The sequence below is a fragment of the Microtus oregoni genome, unplaced genomic scaffold (assembly GCF_018167655.1).
Source record: "Microtus oregoni isolate MIOR12 unplaced genomic scaffold, Mior012 000024F_ref0000369, whole genome shotgun sequence".
Taxonomy (NCBI): Eukaryota; Metazoa; Chordata; class Mammalia; order Rodentia; family Cricetidae; genus Microtus; species Microtus oregoni.
Genome location: NW_024543083.1, coordinates 9,428,616 through 9,449,448, shown reverse-complemented (window position 1 = coordinate 9,449,448; position 20,833 = coordinate 9,428,616). Strand labels below are relative to the sequence as shown.

Sequence of the window (20,833 nt, the reverse complement as noted above, 5' to 3'; positions counted from 1 at the left end):
TACTTGTACTGCTTCTTTGGAGAAGTCTATTTTCAGAAACACTGTGAAGTCAGTACAAGCATCAGGGGCTGCTGGTGGGGAGAGGGAAAGAAGGGTAGATAAGCCAAATACGGAGGACACTGCCCGGTGCAGAGATAGCCGATGCCCACCGAGTGATTCTAAGATTGCATTGTTAAACACCAGACTTTGGTGACAATAACCGGCTGAAGTCTGTCACCAGTTATAATGGATATAACACCGTGCTGCCTCACACTGTCGTGAGGGGGAGGGGCTTGTACTTGCCACTCAGATTTCTGTAAGCAGAGAGATGTACTATACTGTAAATACAAAGATGTATTTTCAAGAGAGAGATGAAGCTGACATTTTTATGAACCCACAGAGTCTCAAACAGGAGAGTTATCTCCTTGTGGTGAACAGACTGCTTTGGTTCCTTTATCTTTTCTCTTTTTGTGGGGAGTGCGTTGAAACAGGGTTTCTCTGTGTAACACAGCCCTAGCTGTCCTGGAACTAGCTCTTGTAAACCAGGCTGGCCTCCAACTCCCAGTGATCCGCCTGCCTCTGCCTCCCAAGTGCTGGGATTAAAGGCATGCGCCACCACCTATAACTACTTAGGTTTTTAATTCCTTTGGAAAAGTGCCCCGTTGTAACAGGATTTATTAAAGTCATTATCAATTGGACTTAACGAAAAACATTTTCTAACATTAATTTTAGCTGCTGAGATTGAGTGTGCACTTCAGTTCCCAGGGGTCAACAGGCCTTGGCGCCTTGTGAACCCCAAATGAGACCAGTACATTCCTGATGCTGTGGAACACCCAAGGAACGGGGGGCTACTTACTCCGTTTCCATTGCACTTGCTTGCACAAATCTGTGACTCGGCCTTAAGGAACCTTGTTTCTACACATTCGCCATTTAAACAAATCTAAAGAGAGCAGAAAGAAGTCTCCAAGTCAGAGGGCTCTGACCATCTTAACACTGTAATTAGAAATTTAATATCAAAACCTTAACCATTCACTGCTCTAAATTTAAGGCTAGTCATTTTTTTTTGCAGCATTCCTCAAATGTTGATGTCTACTCTTACTAGTTTAAAAAAGTAGTAACATACACACACACACACACACACATATATATATATAGTCTCTGTAACAGGGTTCCCTGTATAACAGCTCTTGCTGTCCTGGAACTAGCTCTTGTAGACCAGGCTGGCCTCAAACCCACAGAGATCCGCCAACCTCTGCCTCACGAGTGCTGGGATAAAAGGTGTACACAACCACCGCCCATAAGATATTTTTTTTAATTCTATTGAGCTTTGATTTTTGAACAGTGTGGATATTTAGGACTACATGTGTTAATCACTGAGGGTTTGGAGATTATTCGGGTACACCCAAGTGCTCTAAGGACGGGGCAATAATGATCGTAACACACGCACCGTTGTGATATGAGAAGTAGAGAGTTAGGACACGGGAAGAAACAAAGAAACTTAAATTTGCCTATGAATCTACACCGAAAACATAAGGGCTGGCATTTGAAACAGCTCTCATGTGGTCTGGGAAGTAGGTAGCTTTAATAAAACATGATATGACGTGTTTCCGCACAAACGCAGATACGGTCAGAAATTAATTGAGATTCTGAGGAAAGTTCATTCCCTTTGTGTTTTCTAGAGGTTTGAGTTGGAGTCATGGATGCAAAGTAAAATTATAATAATCAGTCAGATTACACTTAGCTCAAACTATTGCTAAGCATTGTTATATCCGTTTTATGTAATCGACTTCAGTCTCCACAAAAGCCCTCTAGAAGAAATGCTGTTATCTCCAAAATTACTTATTCTAGAAACATCACACATTATTCAGGTGGCTGGTAAAATATCTAGGTATCCTGACTTCAAGGGTGGCCTAATCCACTGAGCCTCGAAAGCTAAGTGGATTTCCTCTCGGATGTGAAGTACTCGAGCACAGTCTATTCCCGAGAGTTCTTTTCCCCACACTCGAGCCCTCCCTCGTTATGCTGAAGTGATAAAGAAATGCAACGTTTCTATTTTCTATCACCAGCTAAACATCAGTAAAAGGTACTCATTTCTCCCTCCAAATATTTAGGGTTAGACAGTGCAAGTCACGGTTGGATACTTTAATATGAAAATGCTGACCAAAATAATAGATGAAACAAGATTTTGTTGTTTTGTTTTGTTTTGTTTTGTTTTTTTGAGACAGGGTTTCTCTGTAGCTTTGGAGCCTGTCCTGGAACTAGCTCTTGTAGATCAGGCTGGCCTCGAACTCACAGAGATCCACCTACCTCTGCCTCCCGAGTGCTGGGATTAAAGGCGTGTGCCACCACCACCCAGCCCAAATAAAACAAGATTTTTAAGAAACTGCTTACAAGTAACTCACCCTATCCTGGTCACACAAAGTACCATTAAAGACCTTGAGAGGATCTTCTTGGACACTCGATCCAAAGTCCACAGCAATACATACTTGGTCTCGAACAAAAGCATAGATCACAGAAGCGGTGCTGTTATTACGCGGGATGTATGGGGTTCGGCTGGGGTAAGTACAAATTAATCTCCCACAGATGAGATTCCTGAGAACATAAAAATGATTAGTACGCGTTAGGTGGTTATTAGAAATACTTTGTCATTATTTGATTAAAAACTGTGACTCAGCATTTATGCCAAAACAGAGAAGATATGATATGTTTATATAAATATTTAAGGTAGAAAGCTGAAACACACTGGTATAAAATATTCATTATTACTCAGTCTCTTGTTTATTCTGTAGATTATATAGTTACTGTGAAGTAATCAATTAGAGGCAGCGATGAATAATTGCAATGATGAAAAAATAATCGCAAATGAATAAATTTGTTACATGTATCCTCAAGGACCTTTGTAATTGATATTAAACATGATTAAAAAATCCCACCATAATTCCATAAATAAAATAAGTCCTTATAGAAATTTAAGACAAGGTGGTATCCTAGCTTAACAGTTCCAGAAAGTTCTGCCTACATTACAGACCCAAAGCTTATAAGTCAGTTTTAATCAGGAAGCATAAACAATTCAAGGAAGTTTCAAAGGCCATGGTGCATTTGATAAACTACCAATGGCTTGAGCATGTGTGTGTGTGTGTCTGGTCTGGGTGTATGTGTGTGTCTGTGTGTGTGCATATGTGTGTTTGTGTATGTGTGTGCATACATATGTCTGTGTATCTGTGTATGTATATGTGTGTCAGTGTGTGTGTGTGTGTGTGTGTGCCAACTATCATTTAACCCAGTGTTTAGTTCATAGCAGGATGTTAATAAATATTTTTAGAAGCAAAAGGCAATATCTTTGGAAGGAAAGACTCTGTAGGCACTGTGAACATCGGTTTTAAATTTGGAGTTAGGGACCAAATGATCACCTACAAATAAATGCTTTGTATGTTATCTCGTAGCAGAACAATGTCCAGGCCTAGACCTTCATTTGGGCTTCATATTCACTGCCATGCCCATAAGGCACATGAAACAACTGGAATTTGTGGTATATACTAAGGACAAAAGCTAAATTAAAAAAAGTATATAACACAGAGAGTACTGTTGTCCTGTGTGGCATACCTCCATCCACAGAAGACATATCTGTTTTGCCGGTCTTTACCACAGTTGCCAAACCTATCAGTTTGACCCTGGATCTCTTCATAGCAGGAAAATGGAGCGTTCCGTGAACCTATCAAAATTTGAAATATATTTAGATTAAAATATATGTTTATATCCCTCCATGTCCTCGAACACTGTATTTCCTTTACCTGTGTCTCCATTATTACCTAACTCAAACGGTTTCTTAATAAGTCATAAGGACAGAGAAAGTTCTATGAGAAAGGTTGTGTCCGTGACTATAACTGAATGATGCTCTTCTACCCTGTATTCATTCCCAGAGAGAATACAAGAGAAGGAAGTGTTAGAGATGTGCATACAGGGTGGGCCTTGTCACAGACAGCAACAGAGCAACAGAAGGCACCATTGCTCAGTAGGAGGCAAGTCTTCCCAAATGGCTTACTGCTGACGGGTCCGTCCTGCGCACTGCATGAAATCAGGGAAGGGTAAAACTGCATCGTGAGTATCTGCTCTAATCAGGGAGTTCATCCGCTGACAGATTCGTAACTTAGGGGTGTTAATAGGAAGTGCCAGGAATCTGAGATGGCTTAGGTTCTGAAACGTAGGCCATAAGCTGGTTGGTTTTAATGTCAGCGTGACGTATAGAATAGCATGGGACCAGTGTCTCAGTGAAGGAGTGTCTAGATAGGGCTGGCCTGTCTGTGTGAGGTTTGATGTGGGAAGACCGAGCCCACCATGGGTGACGTATGTGTGCAATGGCTACACAGCTGTTACCCATAGCGTAGACCAGGACCAGGGCAGGGTTCCACGGGGTCTGGAAGTGGCTACCCCTCCATTCTAGAAGCTGTGTGACAGGAGCTACTTCTTGGCAATGTGGAGAGAAACACTATGGCATTTCCTTTTTCGGAAAGGTTTGGAGACAATGGCTGTTGGTGGCCAAACTGGCAAGAGGTCCCACCAGCTTCCACAGAGCAAACCAATGGAAGTCACAAGTATTTTTAATATTGTTCAACATCACTAATCATCAAGCAAATAGCAAAGAGTAAACAGAGTGAAATATTATCTCACAGATGTTCAAGTGAGTGTCAAAAAAGACAAAAGCTAACCAACATTGGTGAGCATGGTGGGTAGAAGTGCTCAGCCATTGGTGACGGGGATGGGGCACTCAGCCATTGGTGTCATAAGTATAAGCTGGTTATAGAATCTATTGAAAACAGTTGGGAAGGAACTTCTTTAAGAACTGGGAAGTCTGACACTCTCTGAGGAGTGGATGGGAGGTGGGGTGGGGGGAAGGCAGAGAGGGAGGAGTAGGAAAAAGGGGGGGGGAGTGGGAACTGAGATTGGTGTGTAAAATGAGAAAAGATTGTTTTTAAAAATTAATTTTTTTAAAAAAAAAAAGGACTCAATACAGAGTTATCTCATGATTCGGAATTCCACCTTGTTGTATTTAAGGGGGAATGAAAGCATTTTCTCAAGGAGATATGCACAGTTCCAGGCTCGGGATTACAGGCTTCACAACTGCCAACATTTTGAAACAAGCTAAAAGTACATTGACCTTTAAATTAAAAATAATGAACAGATTAAACATAATTTAAAAATAATCTGTAAGAGATAGATGTATGGATAGATAGATGATAGATAGATAGATAGATAGATAGATAGATAGATAGATAGATAGATATGATACATAGACAGACAGACAAATAGATAGTAGGTAGATAGATGGCTAGATAAATAGACAGATAGATAGGTAGATGATAGATAGGATATTTAAATATCAAGTGCTATTTAGACATAGATTTCATGCTTTTTTGTCACAAGAATGAATCTCTCCAAGACATTGTGCTAAGTGAAATGAGTCAGGTACAGAGGTGAAAACTATGTTATCTCACTTATACGTGATATCTAAAATTGTCAAATTCACAGAAACACAGTATGGGACCTGGGGAAGGGGAAAAGAGATAACAGTCAAGAGGTTCAAAGTCTGATTTATGTAAAGTGGTTCAGCTTAAAGGAGCTAAAAAACAACCTCATGGAAATAGGAAACAAATCTCTCTTATATATTTGAAATTTGCTGAGAGCTTAGATCTTAAGATTTTATTTATTGCACATACTGGCTTTGTGGGAGCCTAGGCTATTTGGATGTTCACCTTACTAGACCTGGAAGGAGGTGGGAGGTCCTTGGACTCCCCACAGGGCAGGGAACCTGGTCTGCTCTTTGGGCTGATGAGAAAGGGGGAGTTGATTGGGGGAGGGGGAGGGATATGGGAGGCGGTAGCGGGGAAGAGACAGAAATCTTTAATAAATAAATAAATAAATAAGAAAAAAAGAAAAAAAAGATTTTATTTAAAGCTAAAAGAGAAAGCAGTACCTAAGGGAAGTTTTATATGTATTTATTTTAATTAGCTTGACCATGGCAAATACCTAAGTATATGTGCAAATATCAACTATCAAGTCCTATACCCAAAGCCATTTTGTATTTGACATTCACACTTCAATAAAAAAATACTTTTAAAACAATGTAAATATTAAATAAAAATTGAAATCTACATGGTGGTTTCTATTGTTTGAGCAATGTGAAAAGAAAGCATGAGTCACTTACTTAGATGTAACAAAAATTTTACCTTTTCCATACATCTCCTCGCAGCGTTTATTCAGGTCCGGACAGTCTCCGCTGTAACAGATAGACCCGCCGTCCCTGCAGGTGTGCCCATTGCGTATGGTTACATCAGCTGGACAGAGTCCTGAGCTCCCATTGCAGACTTCAGGAATATCACATTTCGGATGCTTTGGGGGCCTGCATACATGGTTTTGTGGTAAAAACTGATGGGAAAAAAATTATAAATAACAATACTGTGTTCCCAAGTATTTTAAAACAGTATTGATCGTGTGTTCCTTTGATTCCTTAGTGTTTTTCAATCTCTTAGTATAAGTTGCTGTGCTATTCACTTAAAAATAAGCTGAATGCTTATATGAAAACAAGAGATAGGGCATAGAAATATGAGGATTGGTATAAGAAAAATTATGCTATGGGATCAGGGACTGACTCAATAGGGCAAGGGTTTGCTGCAGAGCATGAGGAACTGAGTGTGTATTCCCAGAGCACACATAAAAGCTGGGTGTGGCAGTGTGCATCAGCAAGCCCAGGACTAGTGCAGGGGTGGGGGTGGGAGGGCCAGACAAGCAGATTCCAAGGTTCATGCACCAGTCAGGGTAACTGAAGTAACAGGCTTCCAGCTGAGAAAGAGACATAGATCGAAGAAACAAAGTAGAGAAGGAATAGAGGAAAGCCATCCCGGTGTCAACACCTGACTCCCATATGGGCCATGTTACCCATATGATGGAGGAAGGTCATTGGTTAAAAAATAAAGAAACTGCTTGGCCCTCATAGGTTAAAACATAGGTGGGTGGAGTAAACAGAACAGAACGCTGGGAGGAAGAGGAAGTGAGCTCAGACTCGACAGCTCTCCCCTCTCCCTGGCAGTCATGATGAAGCTCTGACCCAGGATGGACATAGGCTAGAATCTTCCCGGTAAGCGCACCTTGGGGTGCTACACACATTATTAGAAATGAGCTAGTCCAGGTGCGAGAGTTAGCTGAGAAGAGGCTAGATATAATGGGTCAAGCAGTGTTTAAAAGAATACAATTTGTGTGTTGTTATTTGGGGGCATAAGTTAGCCAGGCGACCAGGAGCTGGGGCGGCAGGAATGCAACCCGCAGCTCCCACAACACCCATACAGGCCACTGTGAGCACATGCATGTGCACATGTGCACACAGGCACACACGCCATTGGCCTTTCATTCAAGGAAGCAAAAACAACTGTTAGCTTTGGAAAATAGGCGTGTAGAGTGAAAATATTTTAATTAAGTCAATTTCAAAAGAAAATAGAAATGTTTACACCATAGTTTGCAATTGTGGAAGACTTATCAATTCTGTTATAAGTTAAAACGAAAAGGAAAATGGTTAGCTAGACCTGGTGGTACAGTCTTGCAATTCCAAGTTTTTGGGATACTGAGGCAGGGGGATTATAAATTCAAGGACATCCAGGGTTACAGAGTGAGCTCAAGCACAGCATGAGTCAAACAGAGAAACTCTGCCACACACAGAAAAAAGGGTCGGGGGCAGCGCCAAGTCAATAGAAATACGATATTGGGCAAAGACTGCAACAATGAAGAAAATGTCACAAAATAAGAAACTGAATCCTTAATTCATTATCTTTTTCTTCACTTAAAAGGTAATTTGCTTTCACATAAAACTGTAGTCATAAGTCAACACATCCCCTGTATAATTCATAGGTGCTTACACAACGTCACTAAACTTAAATCTTACTTGACAAGATTGGCAGCAGGTTTGTGAGGGAGACATGCTGTCGCATTTGCTTCCTGGTTTCAGAACACAAGTTGTAGGTTCACAACAGCTGTCGGGCCCACATTGCTGCAAAGGAAGACATGTGTCAGTGGCAAAACTTGATAGAGCTATGTAGTCTAGGAAGACATTAACAATAGTGGCATGTACTGATATTAGCACCCATGAATAATCATCATGATTAATGGGGTCTTAATAGAGTAACTGATAGCCTACTTTTCCTCCCAATCCAATTAGAAGCCATAGAAAAATACATGAGATACCTTTTTCCAACAGTTGGATACAACAGAGAAAGAAGAACCATGAATCACTATAGACGAAAACCAAATAAATGACTGTACCGTTTGGTAGGTATTTTTCTGAGAAGACCATGATAATCTTGATGACTTAAAAAGACAAGATTGTTCCCCCAACCCACTGCCATCTGCAACTCTGCAAGGTAGTTCTGGACCCACAGGATGCAAACCCTCTTTGTATGTGACCTCCCCTTTGCCAGGCTTCTTTCCTTGCCCATTCCACCTCTGTCTTCTCTATTTCCCCCTTCCACATGGCCATTTCCACACCCACAGGCCTAGGTCCAGTTAGGTGGCCTTTTAGCCTGCTTTGTCCAAATGCCACCTTTGTTCAGATACTTCTTCCCTCTCTCATGCTCATCCAGCTCTCACAGGTCAATTTCTGGACCAGCGGTTTCAGAACCTGGTCCAGTTGAACAGTTTGTCCACCGGGTTTATCTGGGCTCACTCAGGTCATGCAGCTCCTGTACTGGGCCAGTCTAAGGAAAGTTTGACTATCACATCAGAAAAGCAACCAAACAAAAAAGCTCACATACCCAGGTCAAACAGCCAAGACAGCTTATATTATACCCAGTAGTCCTTTGACATGGTATCTATTAGAACCACCAAGATGAACCACGGAACACAGAAATGAAAAGGACAATCGTCTACTTTATAAAATAATGCAAGGATGAAAGCTAGGCATGAGCAATCACTTCACTGAACTCCGATATCAAGAAACCCTTGAAAGTGCCCACCAACGTACAAACACATAGCTGAATGACATTAAGGTAACTCTGAATTTGAACACTGAATTCAACATAAATATCTCTTTATTGAAATGAAGAAGAATTGTAAAGCTTAATATACCACTTGGAAAATTCAGGAACAGTCTTTCGTGTAGAACAAATCAAGCAGAAGACAGAGTATCAAGACTCAAAGTAAAGGATCTAGACAAAAAAGAGAGTGTGAAAAGATTAAACAAACACAGGAAAAGAACATGAAGTAACTCTCAGACCCTATGTAAAGACGAAACCTTCAAATTATAGGCTTGGGTAATGAAGAATGGCCAGAGGCAAGGATGAGATCGTGTACAAGATCACAGAAGAAAAATTCCCCAAACTAAGGAAGGACATACACACACACACACACACACACACACACACACACACACACACACATATATATGAAGTACACAGAACCCCAACTAGACAAGACCAGAAAACACCCCACAGCATAGCATAACTAAACACTAAATATATAGAACAAAGAAAAACTACTAAAAATTTCAAGAGAAAAAAAACCAAAGTCACATATAAAGGAAAACCTATCCGAATATTTCTCAATAAAAACTGAAAGCCAGAAGAGTCTGGAGCAATGCATTCCAAGTTCTAAAAGACCATGACTGACAACCTAGACTACTGTACCCAGAAAAACTATCTGCAATAGTTAAAGGAGGAAAAAGAACTTTAACGATACAAAAGAGCTTTAAAATTCATAACAAAGAACAGAGCACTGAGCATCATACATGAAGAGATGAATAAAGAAACACCCAAAAGACTCTAGTAAGAAAACAAAGCTATAATTTAATGATATAAAAAGCACAACTAAGAACACAAATCTTCAAAAAATAAATACTGCAATCTATAAACCCATTTCAATATTCACTGTCAATATTAATGGCTTCAAATCTCTAACCAAAAAGTCACAGCAATGGATTAAGAAACAAAACCCATCTAGCTTTAGAAATAGGTGCCAGAGGTATAGAAAAATTCTCCATGTAAATGGAAACAAGGGACAAACATTCATAGCTATTTTAATATCTGACAGAATAGACTTCAAGCCAAAATTAATCAGAAGAGTTAGGAAGGGCCACTATATGCTTGTTACAGGAAAGATCCCAAGAAGATATTGCAATTCTAATCATTTATGTACCAAACAGCACAGCGTCAACATCACTATCAGCTAAGATCACATGTTGACCCTTAAATATTGAAAGCAGGAGTCATCAGTATCCCTGTCCCACCAAGAGAAAGGTCATTGAGACAACAAATTAAGAGAGAAATCCTGAAATCAATGGGTGGTGGCAAATGCCTTTAATGCCAGCACTAGGGAGGCAGAAGCAGGCAGATCTGTGAGTTTGAGGCTAGCCTGATCTACAAGAGCTAGTTCCAGGACAGGCTCCAAAGTTACAGAGAAACATTGTCTCAAAAAACCAGAAAGAGAGATAGAGATAGAGATAGAGAGAGAGAGAGAGAGAGAGAGAGAGAGAGAGAGAGAGAGGCTGGAATTAAATGATGGCCGAATCAAAGGGACCTAACAACAAGAATACAAATCTACGTAAATATTAATAGAATGTACTTGCTTCTCAGCAGCCCATGGAACATTCTCCAAAATTGACTACATATTAAGTCAAAAAGTATAACACCGGGCAGTGGTGGTGCACACCTTTAATGCCAGCATTCGGAAGGCAGAGAAAGGTAGATCTCTGTGAGTTCAAGGCCAGTCTGGTCTACAAGAGCTAGTTCCAAGACAACCAGGACTGTTATTCAGAGAAGCCCTGTCTTGAAAAACAAAACAAAACAAACGAGATAGAATTAAATAACAGCCCATATCTTATCTAACAGCTGAGAATTAAAGTTGTGTATCAAGAACAAGTGAAAATAGCAAAAAATATACAAATTCATAGAGGTTGAAAAACTCACTACTGAATGAAATTACATCAAGACAGATACCAAGAAGGAAAATAAAATAAAATGAAAATGCAACATTCCCCAACCTTGGGGTATAATGAAGGCCGTACTAAGAGGTAAGTTAATAGTGATAACTGCCTACACCAAAAATAACTGAAGAGAACTCATATAAATAATGACAATATAATTGGAAGTTCTAGAAAAACAAGAATAAGAGCCAGAAAGAGTAGATAGGAAGAAATAAACTCAGGTTGAAATCAGTGAAATAGAAATCAAAAACCAACATAAAGAATAAGGAAACCAAATGTTGGTTCTTTGTGGAAATCAACAAAATGGACAAACCTTTAAATAAATTAACAAAAACATGGAGAGAGATGATCCAAATTGATGTAGGATTCCCCTTTGTATGCTGTGAATATCATTGGTTAATAAAGGAACTCCTTTGGGCTTATAGCAGAGCTATAGGGGAACAGAGGTAGGCGGGGGAAACTAAACCAAATGCTGGGAGATAAGAGGCAGAGTCAGGGAGAAGCCACGTAGACCCGCTGGAGACAGATGTTGGAACTTAAACCAGTAAGCCACAGCCATGTGTCAATACACAGATTAATAGAAATGGGTTAAATTAATATGTAAGAGTTAGACAAGAAGAAGCTAGAGCTAATAGGCCAAGCAGTGATTTAATTAATACAGTTCTATGTGAATATTTCAGTTTCTGGGCAGCCAGGAAACAAAGAAATGGCCAAGTAAATCCACGTAAAACCTGAGAAAGCTTAAAAAGGAATCCTAAACAAAAGAACAGAGTTAAGCATGGTTTGGTATCAGCATTTTCTTGCGTGGGCTCTGTTTGCTAGAAGCAAGCAGAGGCATGGCTCCTTTAAGAGAGGTCTTCCTGATTCAGTGATAGCAGACTGGGCAATGTGCAAGACTTGCAGAGGCAGTGAATGAACTTCCACCATTGTGGACTGTGCAGAGCAAGCAGGCAGTGCTGAGTTTCTCCTAACAATGGCGCCACTTAAATTTATAAGAAGTGCTTAACATTTTAAGAATCAGCCCTGGTCAGAAAATAATTATAAATACACAATAAAGACAAATTCAGATGGAAAAGACCTCTAAATTGGTCACAGTGTTGGATAAACATACATAGGCTTGGGAGAGAGAAGAAACAGAGTATAGAGAGTGGATAAAGAAGTAAATCATTAAAAAATTAAAACAAAGTCTTTAAAGAGACAGAATATAAACAATCATAGATTAAAGGGAATAAAAAAATAATAAGCCACATAAAGATGAACTATACACATAGAGTCTGGATTATGAATATTATTGTGTTTTCTTTGAATTTCTTGACTGCAGAGAGACATTTGATTCTGGGGATTTCTAAGCTAAACCAAAATGCATATTTTAAAGGTATTGAATTCAAAATGTGGGTCTAAGTATATGTTTCTTTGGAAAAGAGGTTCTGCTTTTGTTTCCACAGAAGATGAGAATCTGTGGAATACTTCTAGACTAATGTGGTTTGATGGGCCAAGGCTCCCTGAAAGGTTGCCTTGAACACCCCTCAAAAAATTACTTTGCCCAATAAACAACAGGAAGCAGTTTGAAGAAAACTATGCCCATATTCCCAAATATTGTTTATAAATGTTTGTTTACATTTAAAGGGGGATATTCTATAGAGATTTGTATTGATGTGAATATTGGTTTATTGATACAAATTTAAGGACAATTTTGTTATACTGTGCATATATGTTTCTGCTCTTGATTAAGGTATTGTGTTTGTGTAGCTCATTTAAAAATGCAATGTATAATTTAAAAATATAGGCTAATAGATAATCATCTATAATAGTCAAGCTTGTAGTCATGTTAGTTAGATTTTCTAGATGTACAGAGATGTATTTCAGATGGATAGGGATTCTTCAAACCTTTCAAAGACTATAGAATATGGCATTTAAAATGTTTAAAAATTTAGGACTTTTCATGACAATGAGACACATCTGCTCCTGGCAGTTTCAGTCTATTTCAAGAGAAAGATGGGCGTTGAAGAGGCTTCTTAAGGAGTTGATTAGTCATTTGGGCAAGAAACTACTCTTGCCTGGACTGCTTGATGAACTGGACATGCAGGACCCAAAGAGAAATGATTGATAAAATTGCTTAAAGTTTCCTGCTTCATGAAAGAGTCTACCAAACATTCTGAAGGACACAGAAAAATGTGATAGATAAGCTGCCAATATAGGTGGAACTATCTTTGACATTTCCTGCCTCGTGGAAAAGTCTGCTGGATACTATGGGCCTGTGGGCTGAAGACTGTATGGCCCAACAGTACAGAAGAACTTTGGGTGACTGTCCAGGCAGCAAGGTGTCTCTGTCAATTCTAGAGTTCTAGAAGTAGCTTTCAGTACACTTCCTGTTTTCTTAGGTAATAGGAGTCTTGCTGGAGTTGAAGAATGGATAGTAATAATATAGTTTTCCTTAGTTATGATAAAAATATAAGATAGATATAAATATTGTAACTGTAATTCTTGCTTGATAACTTTTATGTCATTTTACTATGTTAAAGTTGAAACCTTCCTTTTTATTTAAACAGAAAGGGGGGCTGGAGAGATGGCTCAGTGGTTAAGAGCGCTGTCTGCTCTTCCAGAGGTCCTGAGTTCAATTCCCAGCAACCACATGGTAGCTCCAAACCATCTGTAATGAGATCTGGCGCCCTCCTCTGGCGTTTGGGTATACATGGAGGCAGAAAGTTGTATACATAATAAATAAATATGCCTTTAAAAAAAACAGAAAGGGGAGGTGATGTGGGAGTCCCCTCTGCATGCTGTGAATATCATTGGTTAATAAAGGAATTGCTTTGGGCCTATAGCGGAGATATAGGGTAACAGAGCTAGATGGGGAAAACTAAACGGAATGCTGGGAGAAAGGAGGCAGAGTCAAGGAGAAGCCATGGCATCCCCACTGGAGACAGATGTGCTGAAACTTTGCTGGTAGTCCACGACCTTGTGGCGATGAACAGATTAATGGAGATGGGTTAAATTAAGATGTAAAAGTTAGCAAATAGAACCTAGAGCTAATGGGTCAAACAGTAATTTAAATAATATAGTTTCTGGGTGATCATTTCCAGGAAACAAACAAGCAGCCTCCTCCAACACCAAATTAACAAAATTGAAGATGAAAATGGAAACATTACAATAGATGCCAAGGAAATTCAGAGTATCAAAAGGAGGATACACTTTAAAGATACATATTTCATCAAACCAGAAAACCTAAAAGAAATTAATGCATTCTTTGATTTATACAACCTACCAAGGTCAGATCAAGATGAAATAAGCAATGTAGGCAAACCACAAACCCCTAGTAAAATAGAATCAGTAATTTAAAATCTCCTAACCAAAAAATTACTGTTCCAGATGGATTCAGCACAGAATTATATCAGACCTTCAAAGAAGAGCTAATGCCAACACTCCTCAAAGTATCCTACAAAATAGAAACTGAAGGAACATCTCCTAATTTTTTATGAAGCTACTACCTTAGCCACACAGACTCAACAGAAAAGAAAATTATATACCAATACCTCATATTAACATAGATCCAAAATTTCCCAATAAAATACTTATAAGCAGAATTCAAGAATACATCAAAAATATTATTTACCATGATCAAGTTGGCTTCATTCCAGAGATGCGGGAATTGTTCAACATACATAAATCAATAAACTTAATCCACCACACAGACAAACTGAAAGACAAAAACCACATGATCATCTCATTAGATGCAGAAAGGCCTTTGACAAAAATCAATATCCCTTCATGACAAAAAACCTGGAGAGACTTGGAATAAAACTGGGAAAAGGACAACATCTTCAACACATGGTCAGACTGGATGACTGTATGTACAAGAACACAAGCAGAAAATCTGCACAAAACTCAACTCCCAACGGACCAAAGACTTCAACTTAAGGCCAGATACCCTGAATCTAACAGAAGAGGGAAAAGGGAATAGTCTTGAACTCATTGGCAAGGAAGAAGGCTTTCTGAATAGGACCCGGATAGGATGGGTGCCAAGGACAACAATTAATAACTAGGCCCTCGTGAAACTGAAAAAAATTTAACAACAACACATCCAATAGAGAGCTTACATCTAAAACATATAAAGAACTCCAAAAAACTAAACATTCAGAAAACACATAACCCAATTTAAGTATAGGGCATAGATCTAACCAGGGTTCTCAAAAGATGAAATACGAAGGACTGAGAAGCACTTAAAAGAAATGTTCAACACTCTTAGCCATCAGAGAAAAGAAAATCAAAACTACGTTGAGATTTCATCTTACTCCAGTCAGAACAGCCAAAACCCAAACAAATGGCAGCTCATGCCAGCAAGGATGTGGGGTAAGGGGCACACTCATCCATTGCTGGTGGGAGTGCAAATTTGTATAGCTGCTGCAGACATAAGTGTTGCAGTTCCTTGGGAAGTAGGGAATGTATTTACTTAAAGATTCAGCTTTCTCACTCTTGGTCATATATATAAAGGACTCTACATCATGCTAAGGAGCATTTGCTCAGTGATGTTCATTGCTGCTCTATTCCTAATAGCTAGAAAATATAAACAGCCTCTCTGTCCATCAACAAATAAATATATCAGAGAAATATGGCACATTGACACAGTGGAAAGTGCAGCTAAGTGGGTGGAACTAGAAAAAACATCCTGAGTGAGGTAACCTAGACTCAAAATGACAAATACATGTCTTCTCCCATATGCAGACATTGTCTTCTAAGCATTCAATAAGCATGCTAGTATCAGAATAACCACAGAAGTAAGGAACAGTGCAGGGAGGGAATGATCTCCGAAGAAAAAGGGGAAAGAATATATAGTTAGAGAGAAAAGACTGGAACAGGAGGATTGTGTGTGGTGGTTTTAAAGAAAGGGGTTTCCAATAGGCACAGAGGGAGTGGTACTATTAGGAGGTGTGGCCTTGTTGGAGGAGGTGTGGCTTTGTTAGAGTAGGTGTGGCACTAGGGCGTGGGCTTTGAGGTCTCTGAAGCTCACTCAAGTCAGTTCACTTTCTGCTGCCTGTGGATCAGGGTATAGAACTCTCAGCTCCCTCTCCAGCACCATGTCTGCCTGCATGCCACTATGCTTCCCACAAGGAGGATAATGGACTCAACCTCTGAAACCTTAAGCCAGCCCCAATTAAACATTTTCCTTTGCTAGAGCTGCTGTGGTCGTGGTGTCTCTTCCACAGCAGTAGAAACCCTAACTAAGACAAGGATTAGATAGGAGAGGGGGGCACAAGTGTACAGTGAGGTAATATGGGGAAGGGGGACTAACACTGAGGGCCGTTTGAGGGGGTCATGTGGAAACCTACAGCAATAGAAGTTTCTTCAATATGACATATATGAAATACATCTGAACAGAATCACCAAATAATGGAGGAGACCACGCCCTAACAAGACATCTCCTGCCACCACATGAAACCTCCAGTCCCAGGGACTGGTTACATCTTATCCAAGCTGTTGGCCAAAGGGACCCCATGGAAGGCCCCAGACAACTTTGGCTTTTGACAAGGGTATTTTATTGATTGCTCTCCACAAACATGGTGATAGTATCCTATTGTTGAAGACAACACCCAAATAGCTCAGTGAACACAGAGAAGGTGAACTGATGCCCCTTTAGAACCTTTCCTCCTACTGACTGGCGTTCATGGTACTGGAAGGTACTCTGCAGACTGCCAGAGAACCGTAAACTATAATAGCCCTGCTACAAACCCTTGCATCTAGTGACCTGCCTGAATAGTGACCTGCCTGCATGGCGCACTGGTGCAATCAGGACATACGTGTTGTGGGAGGAAACAGCCACTGACTGGATTTAAGGACCAGCCGGGCAGCGGTGGCGCACGCCTTTAATCGCAGCACTCGGGAGGCAGAGGCAGGCGGATCTCTGTGAGTTCGAGGCCAGCCTGGTCTACAAGAGCTAGTTCCAGGACAGGAACCAAAAGCTACGGAGAAATTCTGTCTCGAAAATTCAAAAAAAAAAAGAAAGAAAGAAAGAAAAAGAAAAAGAACCATTGGGTGACATGAACCCATACCTGTACTTAAAGGTATTTTTTTGGAAAGGTTTTGTTTTTTTGTCTCATATTGCTTTCTCTGAGCCTTTTCTTTTTTTTTTTTAACTTTACTGGTTTTTGCTTATGTATTACGGTTTCCAAATTTGAGGTGTGTGTGTGTGTGTGTGTTTCTCATGCTCTTTTTAGTGTCTTCTTGTTTGTTCATTTTGTTTTAACAGTGTCTATTTATTTGTCTGTTTTCTTAAGAGAGAGAGAAAAAGGGCATTGATTTAGAAGGGTGAGGAGGATCTACATGAGAGAGGGGAAGAGAGGGGAAACTGTGATCAGAATCTATTGCATGAAGATAATTTTCTTTTCAATCAAAAATAAAATTTAAAAATAACACACAAAAATCAGTAACTTCCTTCTATACAAATGACACACATACAAAGAAAGAAATCAGGGGAACTTTGCCTTTTCATTAACCTAAAAGCATCTTGGAAAAAATTCACCAAGTAGATGAATGACTTATATAATAAAAACTTTGTGATACTGAAGAAAAAAATTGAAAAAGAGATGAGAAGATAAAAGACAACTCTTGCTTTGTGTATCTGCAAGATTAATGTTGTTTAGATGGCCACCCTACAAAAGCAGTCTATAGATTTAATGCAATACCCAAAAATTCTTCACAGAAGTTGAAAAAAAATCTTAAACTTGCACACACACACACACACACACACACACACACACAAATACACATGTTGTGGCATTTCATTTGTATTTTAATTAATAAAACTTGCTTGAGGACCAGAAACATAAAACAGCCAGCCTTATAGTAAAACTGATCAGCTTTACAGACCAGGCAGCAATGACGTACACCTTTAAACCCAGTAGCTACATTAGCTTGCCATAGAAACCAGGCAGTAGTGGTTCATGCCCTTAACCCCAGAACTAGAGAGGATTATAAAATGGGAAGAGACAGCTCTCAGTCTCATCCTGAGGTTTCCTGAAGGCAGAATTACCATTTTCAAACTGAGGTTGGGGTTGTTTTCCTGGTCTTCAGGTTGAACCCCAATATGTGTCTCTGAGTTTTTATTAATTATGCTTCATATGCACAAAAAAGGAAATAATAGGAAACCTAAATAAACCTGAATAATAAAAGAACTTTTGGAGGTATCACCATCCCAGATCTCAAGTTGTATTACACACATACAGTGATAAAAACAGCATGGTATTAGGATAAAAACAGACATGTTGATTAGTGGAATCTACTGAAGATCCAGATACATGACCAAACACCTAGATATTCAAGTTTTGACAAAGAAGTAAACAAAAATTACACAGTGTAGAAAAGACAACATCTTCAGTAAATGGTGCTGGTCAAACTAGAGAGCTGCATTGAAAAGAATTGTCCATGTCATTCACAGATTTATATCTATCTGTCCTACTCAAAACTCAACTCCAAATGGGTCAATGACCTTAACATAAGACTAGACACCCTGAATCTGCTAGAACAGAAAATGAGGAATAGGTTTGAACACACTGGCACAAGAAAGGATTTTCTGACCAGAACACTGATAGCAAAGGCATTGTGACTAATGGTTAATAAATGGAACTTCATGGAGCTGAAAAACTTTAAAGAAGATATAAGATCCAGCTATCCCACTCTTGGGCGTATACACAAAGGACTCTACAGTATCAAACTTACAAAACTCAGCAGCCTTTTTATACATCAGCAACAAACCTCCTCAAAAAGAGATCATGGGTACACTCCCACTTATGATAGCCTCGGAGTTCATAAAAGATCCTAAAATACACCTAACCAAGAAGATGGAAGACCTCTACAATGAGGGGTAGGGTGGAAGGGAGGGAGAGAGGGAGGGAGGGAGGGAGGAAGTGAGGAAGGAGAGAAGGAGAGGAGCAAAAATCCTACACACGCAGGGGGTGGTGGTGGTGAGAGGGGGGGGGGAATGGAGAGAGGGAAGGAGGGGGAGAGAGGAAAGGAAAGTGGGTAGGAGGGAAGGAGGGGATGAACAGGAGGGAAAGAAGGCACAGACAATCCACATCGACCAGCTCAAATGAGGGGATCTAACAGGACTTGTCTCAGACGGCCTGGAGATGAACACAAGTGGGGGAACACAAGAGAGGCATGAGAAGTCTCAGCAATGATGATCAGCATCTGTTATCTGACGGCCGCCATAGTCGCTCATGTCTGCCAAGCTCATCATCCCGTCTTTGTAATTGGTCCTTTTATTTTGTGGAGAGCATGGCCCCAGCAAAATTTATTTTAAAAAGATAAATTTTAAGAGTAATTTAAGAGTAAAAGAGGAGGACTTGATCTACAAGATAGTAGCAATCTCTTTTGTTGATCGGCTGTGCAAAGCAGTAACTCATGCCCATGTATATGAACAGTGCTACTGTGTTTATGTTATATTCAAGGTGATTTCTTTATCACTATAGATGCTCTAATACCCAGAAGCACTGTACCCGGGACCGTCTGCATTCACTATATTTTCAGGACTTTCCTGCCATGCAAAAGATCAAAACTACCTGAAGTGCAGTCTACAGTATATGACAGGTTCCCACAGGAAACCTATGTCCTAAAATTTTGTGTTGGACTGATGACAGATTAAACTTGAACATACAGTTATGAAATTTGCTTGCAGCAGTGCATGGTGTGTGGTGTAATGTAGCAATATAATATTTCTGACAAAGAAAAGCTAGAACAATGGGCTTGCTCTACAACCCCCTAGATGGCATACTCACTTGTGGGGTGCCACAGTCACAGATCTCATTACCCTCCACTCTGCCGTCTCCACAGACTGGTCTTGGATTAAGCTGCATTTGCGGCTTATTCTGAAGACATTTGGCACCCACATTAGACTTAAAGTGCTCAAAGTCACTCAAACTGCAGTTGCTAAACACCTTCACACCTGCAGATTGCCTAAAAGTAAATTCATATACTGTCATTAGCAGAATACATCGCAAAGCATAACTCCATATCCTATGCTAGCTTTGTGATATTATTTAATAGATGATAGCAAATACTCTTTTGGGAGAATCATTGGAGCATAAGGATGAAGCTAGTATAAATACTGAAGTTCTCTTGAACTTGATATCAACTAATTCCGATATATTATCTGTCTAATAAGTTAACTGTTACAGGATCATTATGCAAATGAAATAACAATTTGACTCTTTGGCTTAGGTCATTGATATTATGTACAATCACTTAGGCTTTGTGAACTCTGGGGACTTATCAAAAATATTAATTAAATTCTTAATACAATGCCAAAATCTTAGATACTCAAGCCATAATCTCAGGCAGAAGCCATTATCTCAGATACTCAAGAGGTTGAGGCAGGGGGATTGAGTAGTCATGGCCTGTTTGGAAACTTATTGGGACTCTGTATCAAAATAAAAAACTAACACTGGGCTGGAGATGTAGAGCTCAGGAGTAGAGTGTCCCAGTTCAGCCCCAGTACTGATAAATAAAACAAAAAATGGAAATGACATTTGCTGGATTTGCATGCCTTCTTTGGGGACTAACACAGAATGAATGATTCATGAAACACACTGTGCAATTGTTCGAGCTGAACCTGTGTGAAATTGTCAGACTTTTAAATCGGCAGTTCCTTCTCTTGCACACAGTGGAAACGGACTGAGAGAAATGGATGGCTGTGTTCCGAAGGTGGCCATTGTATGAAAAGTGACAGGGACAATGCCCAGTTGACCACTAACTAACTAACTTGCTGATCATGGGTGATTTTTTCATACCTCAATTTCTCTCCTGTAAAAATGAGAATAATCATAATAGGACTCGCCCTCCAGACACACTGTGAGAATCTGAGAGGTTAATAATATGCATAAAAACTCAGAATGGTTATTA

At 39.7% G+C, this 20,833-nt stretch overlaps 1 protein-coding gene across 1 annotated transcript in view; it reads right to left on the bottom strand.

Annotated features, from left to right (window-relative positions):
* Adam32 (ADAM metallopeptidase domain 32) overlaps positions 1 to 20,833 on the bottom strand; it is a 66,898-nt gene that overhangs the window by 11,397 nt on the left and 34,668 nt on the right. The window contains exons 12-17 of the mRNA XM_041673555.1: positions 19,711 to 19,888; positions 7,910 to 8,014; positions 6,204 to 6,402; positions 3,583 to 3,691; positions 2,382 to 2,571; positions 836 to 919 (exon numbers count right to left, since the gene is read on the bottom strand). Coding sequence (XP_041529489.1) covers positions 836 to 919; positions 2,382 to 2,571; positions 3,583 to 3,691; positions 6,204 to 6,402; positions 7,910 to 8,014; positions 19,711 to 19,888 — 865 coding nt within the window. The remainder of the gene's footprint in view (positions 1 to 835; positions 920 to 2,381; positions 2,572 to 3,582; positions 3,692 to 6,203; positions 6,403 to 7,909; positions 8,015 to 19,710; positions 19,889 to 20,833) is intronic.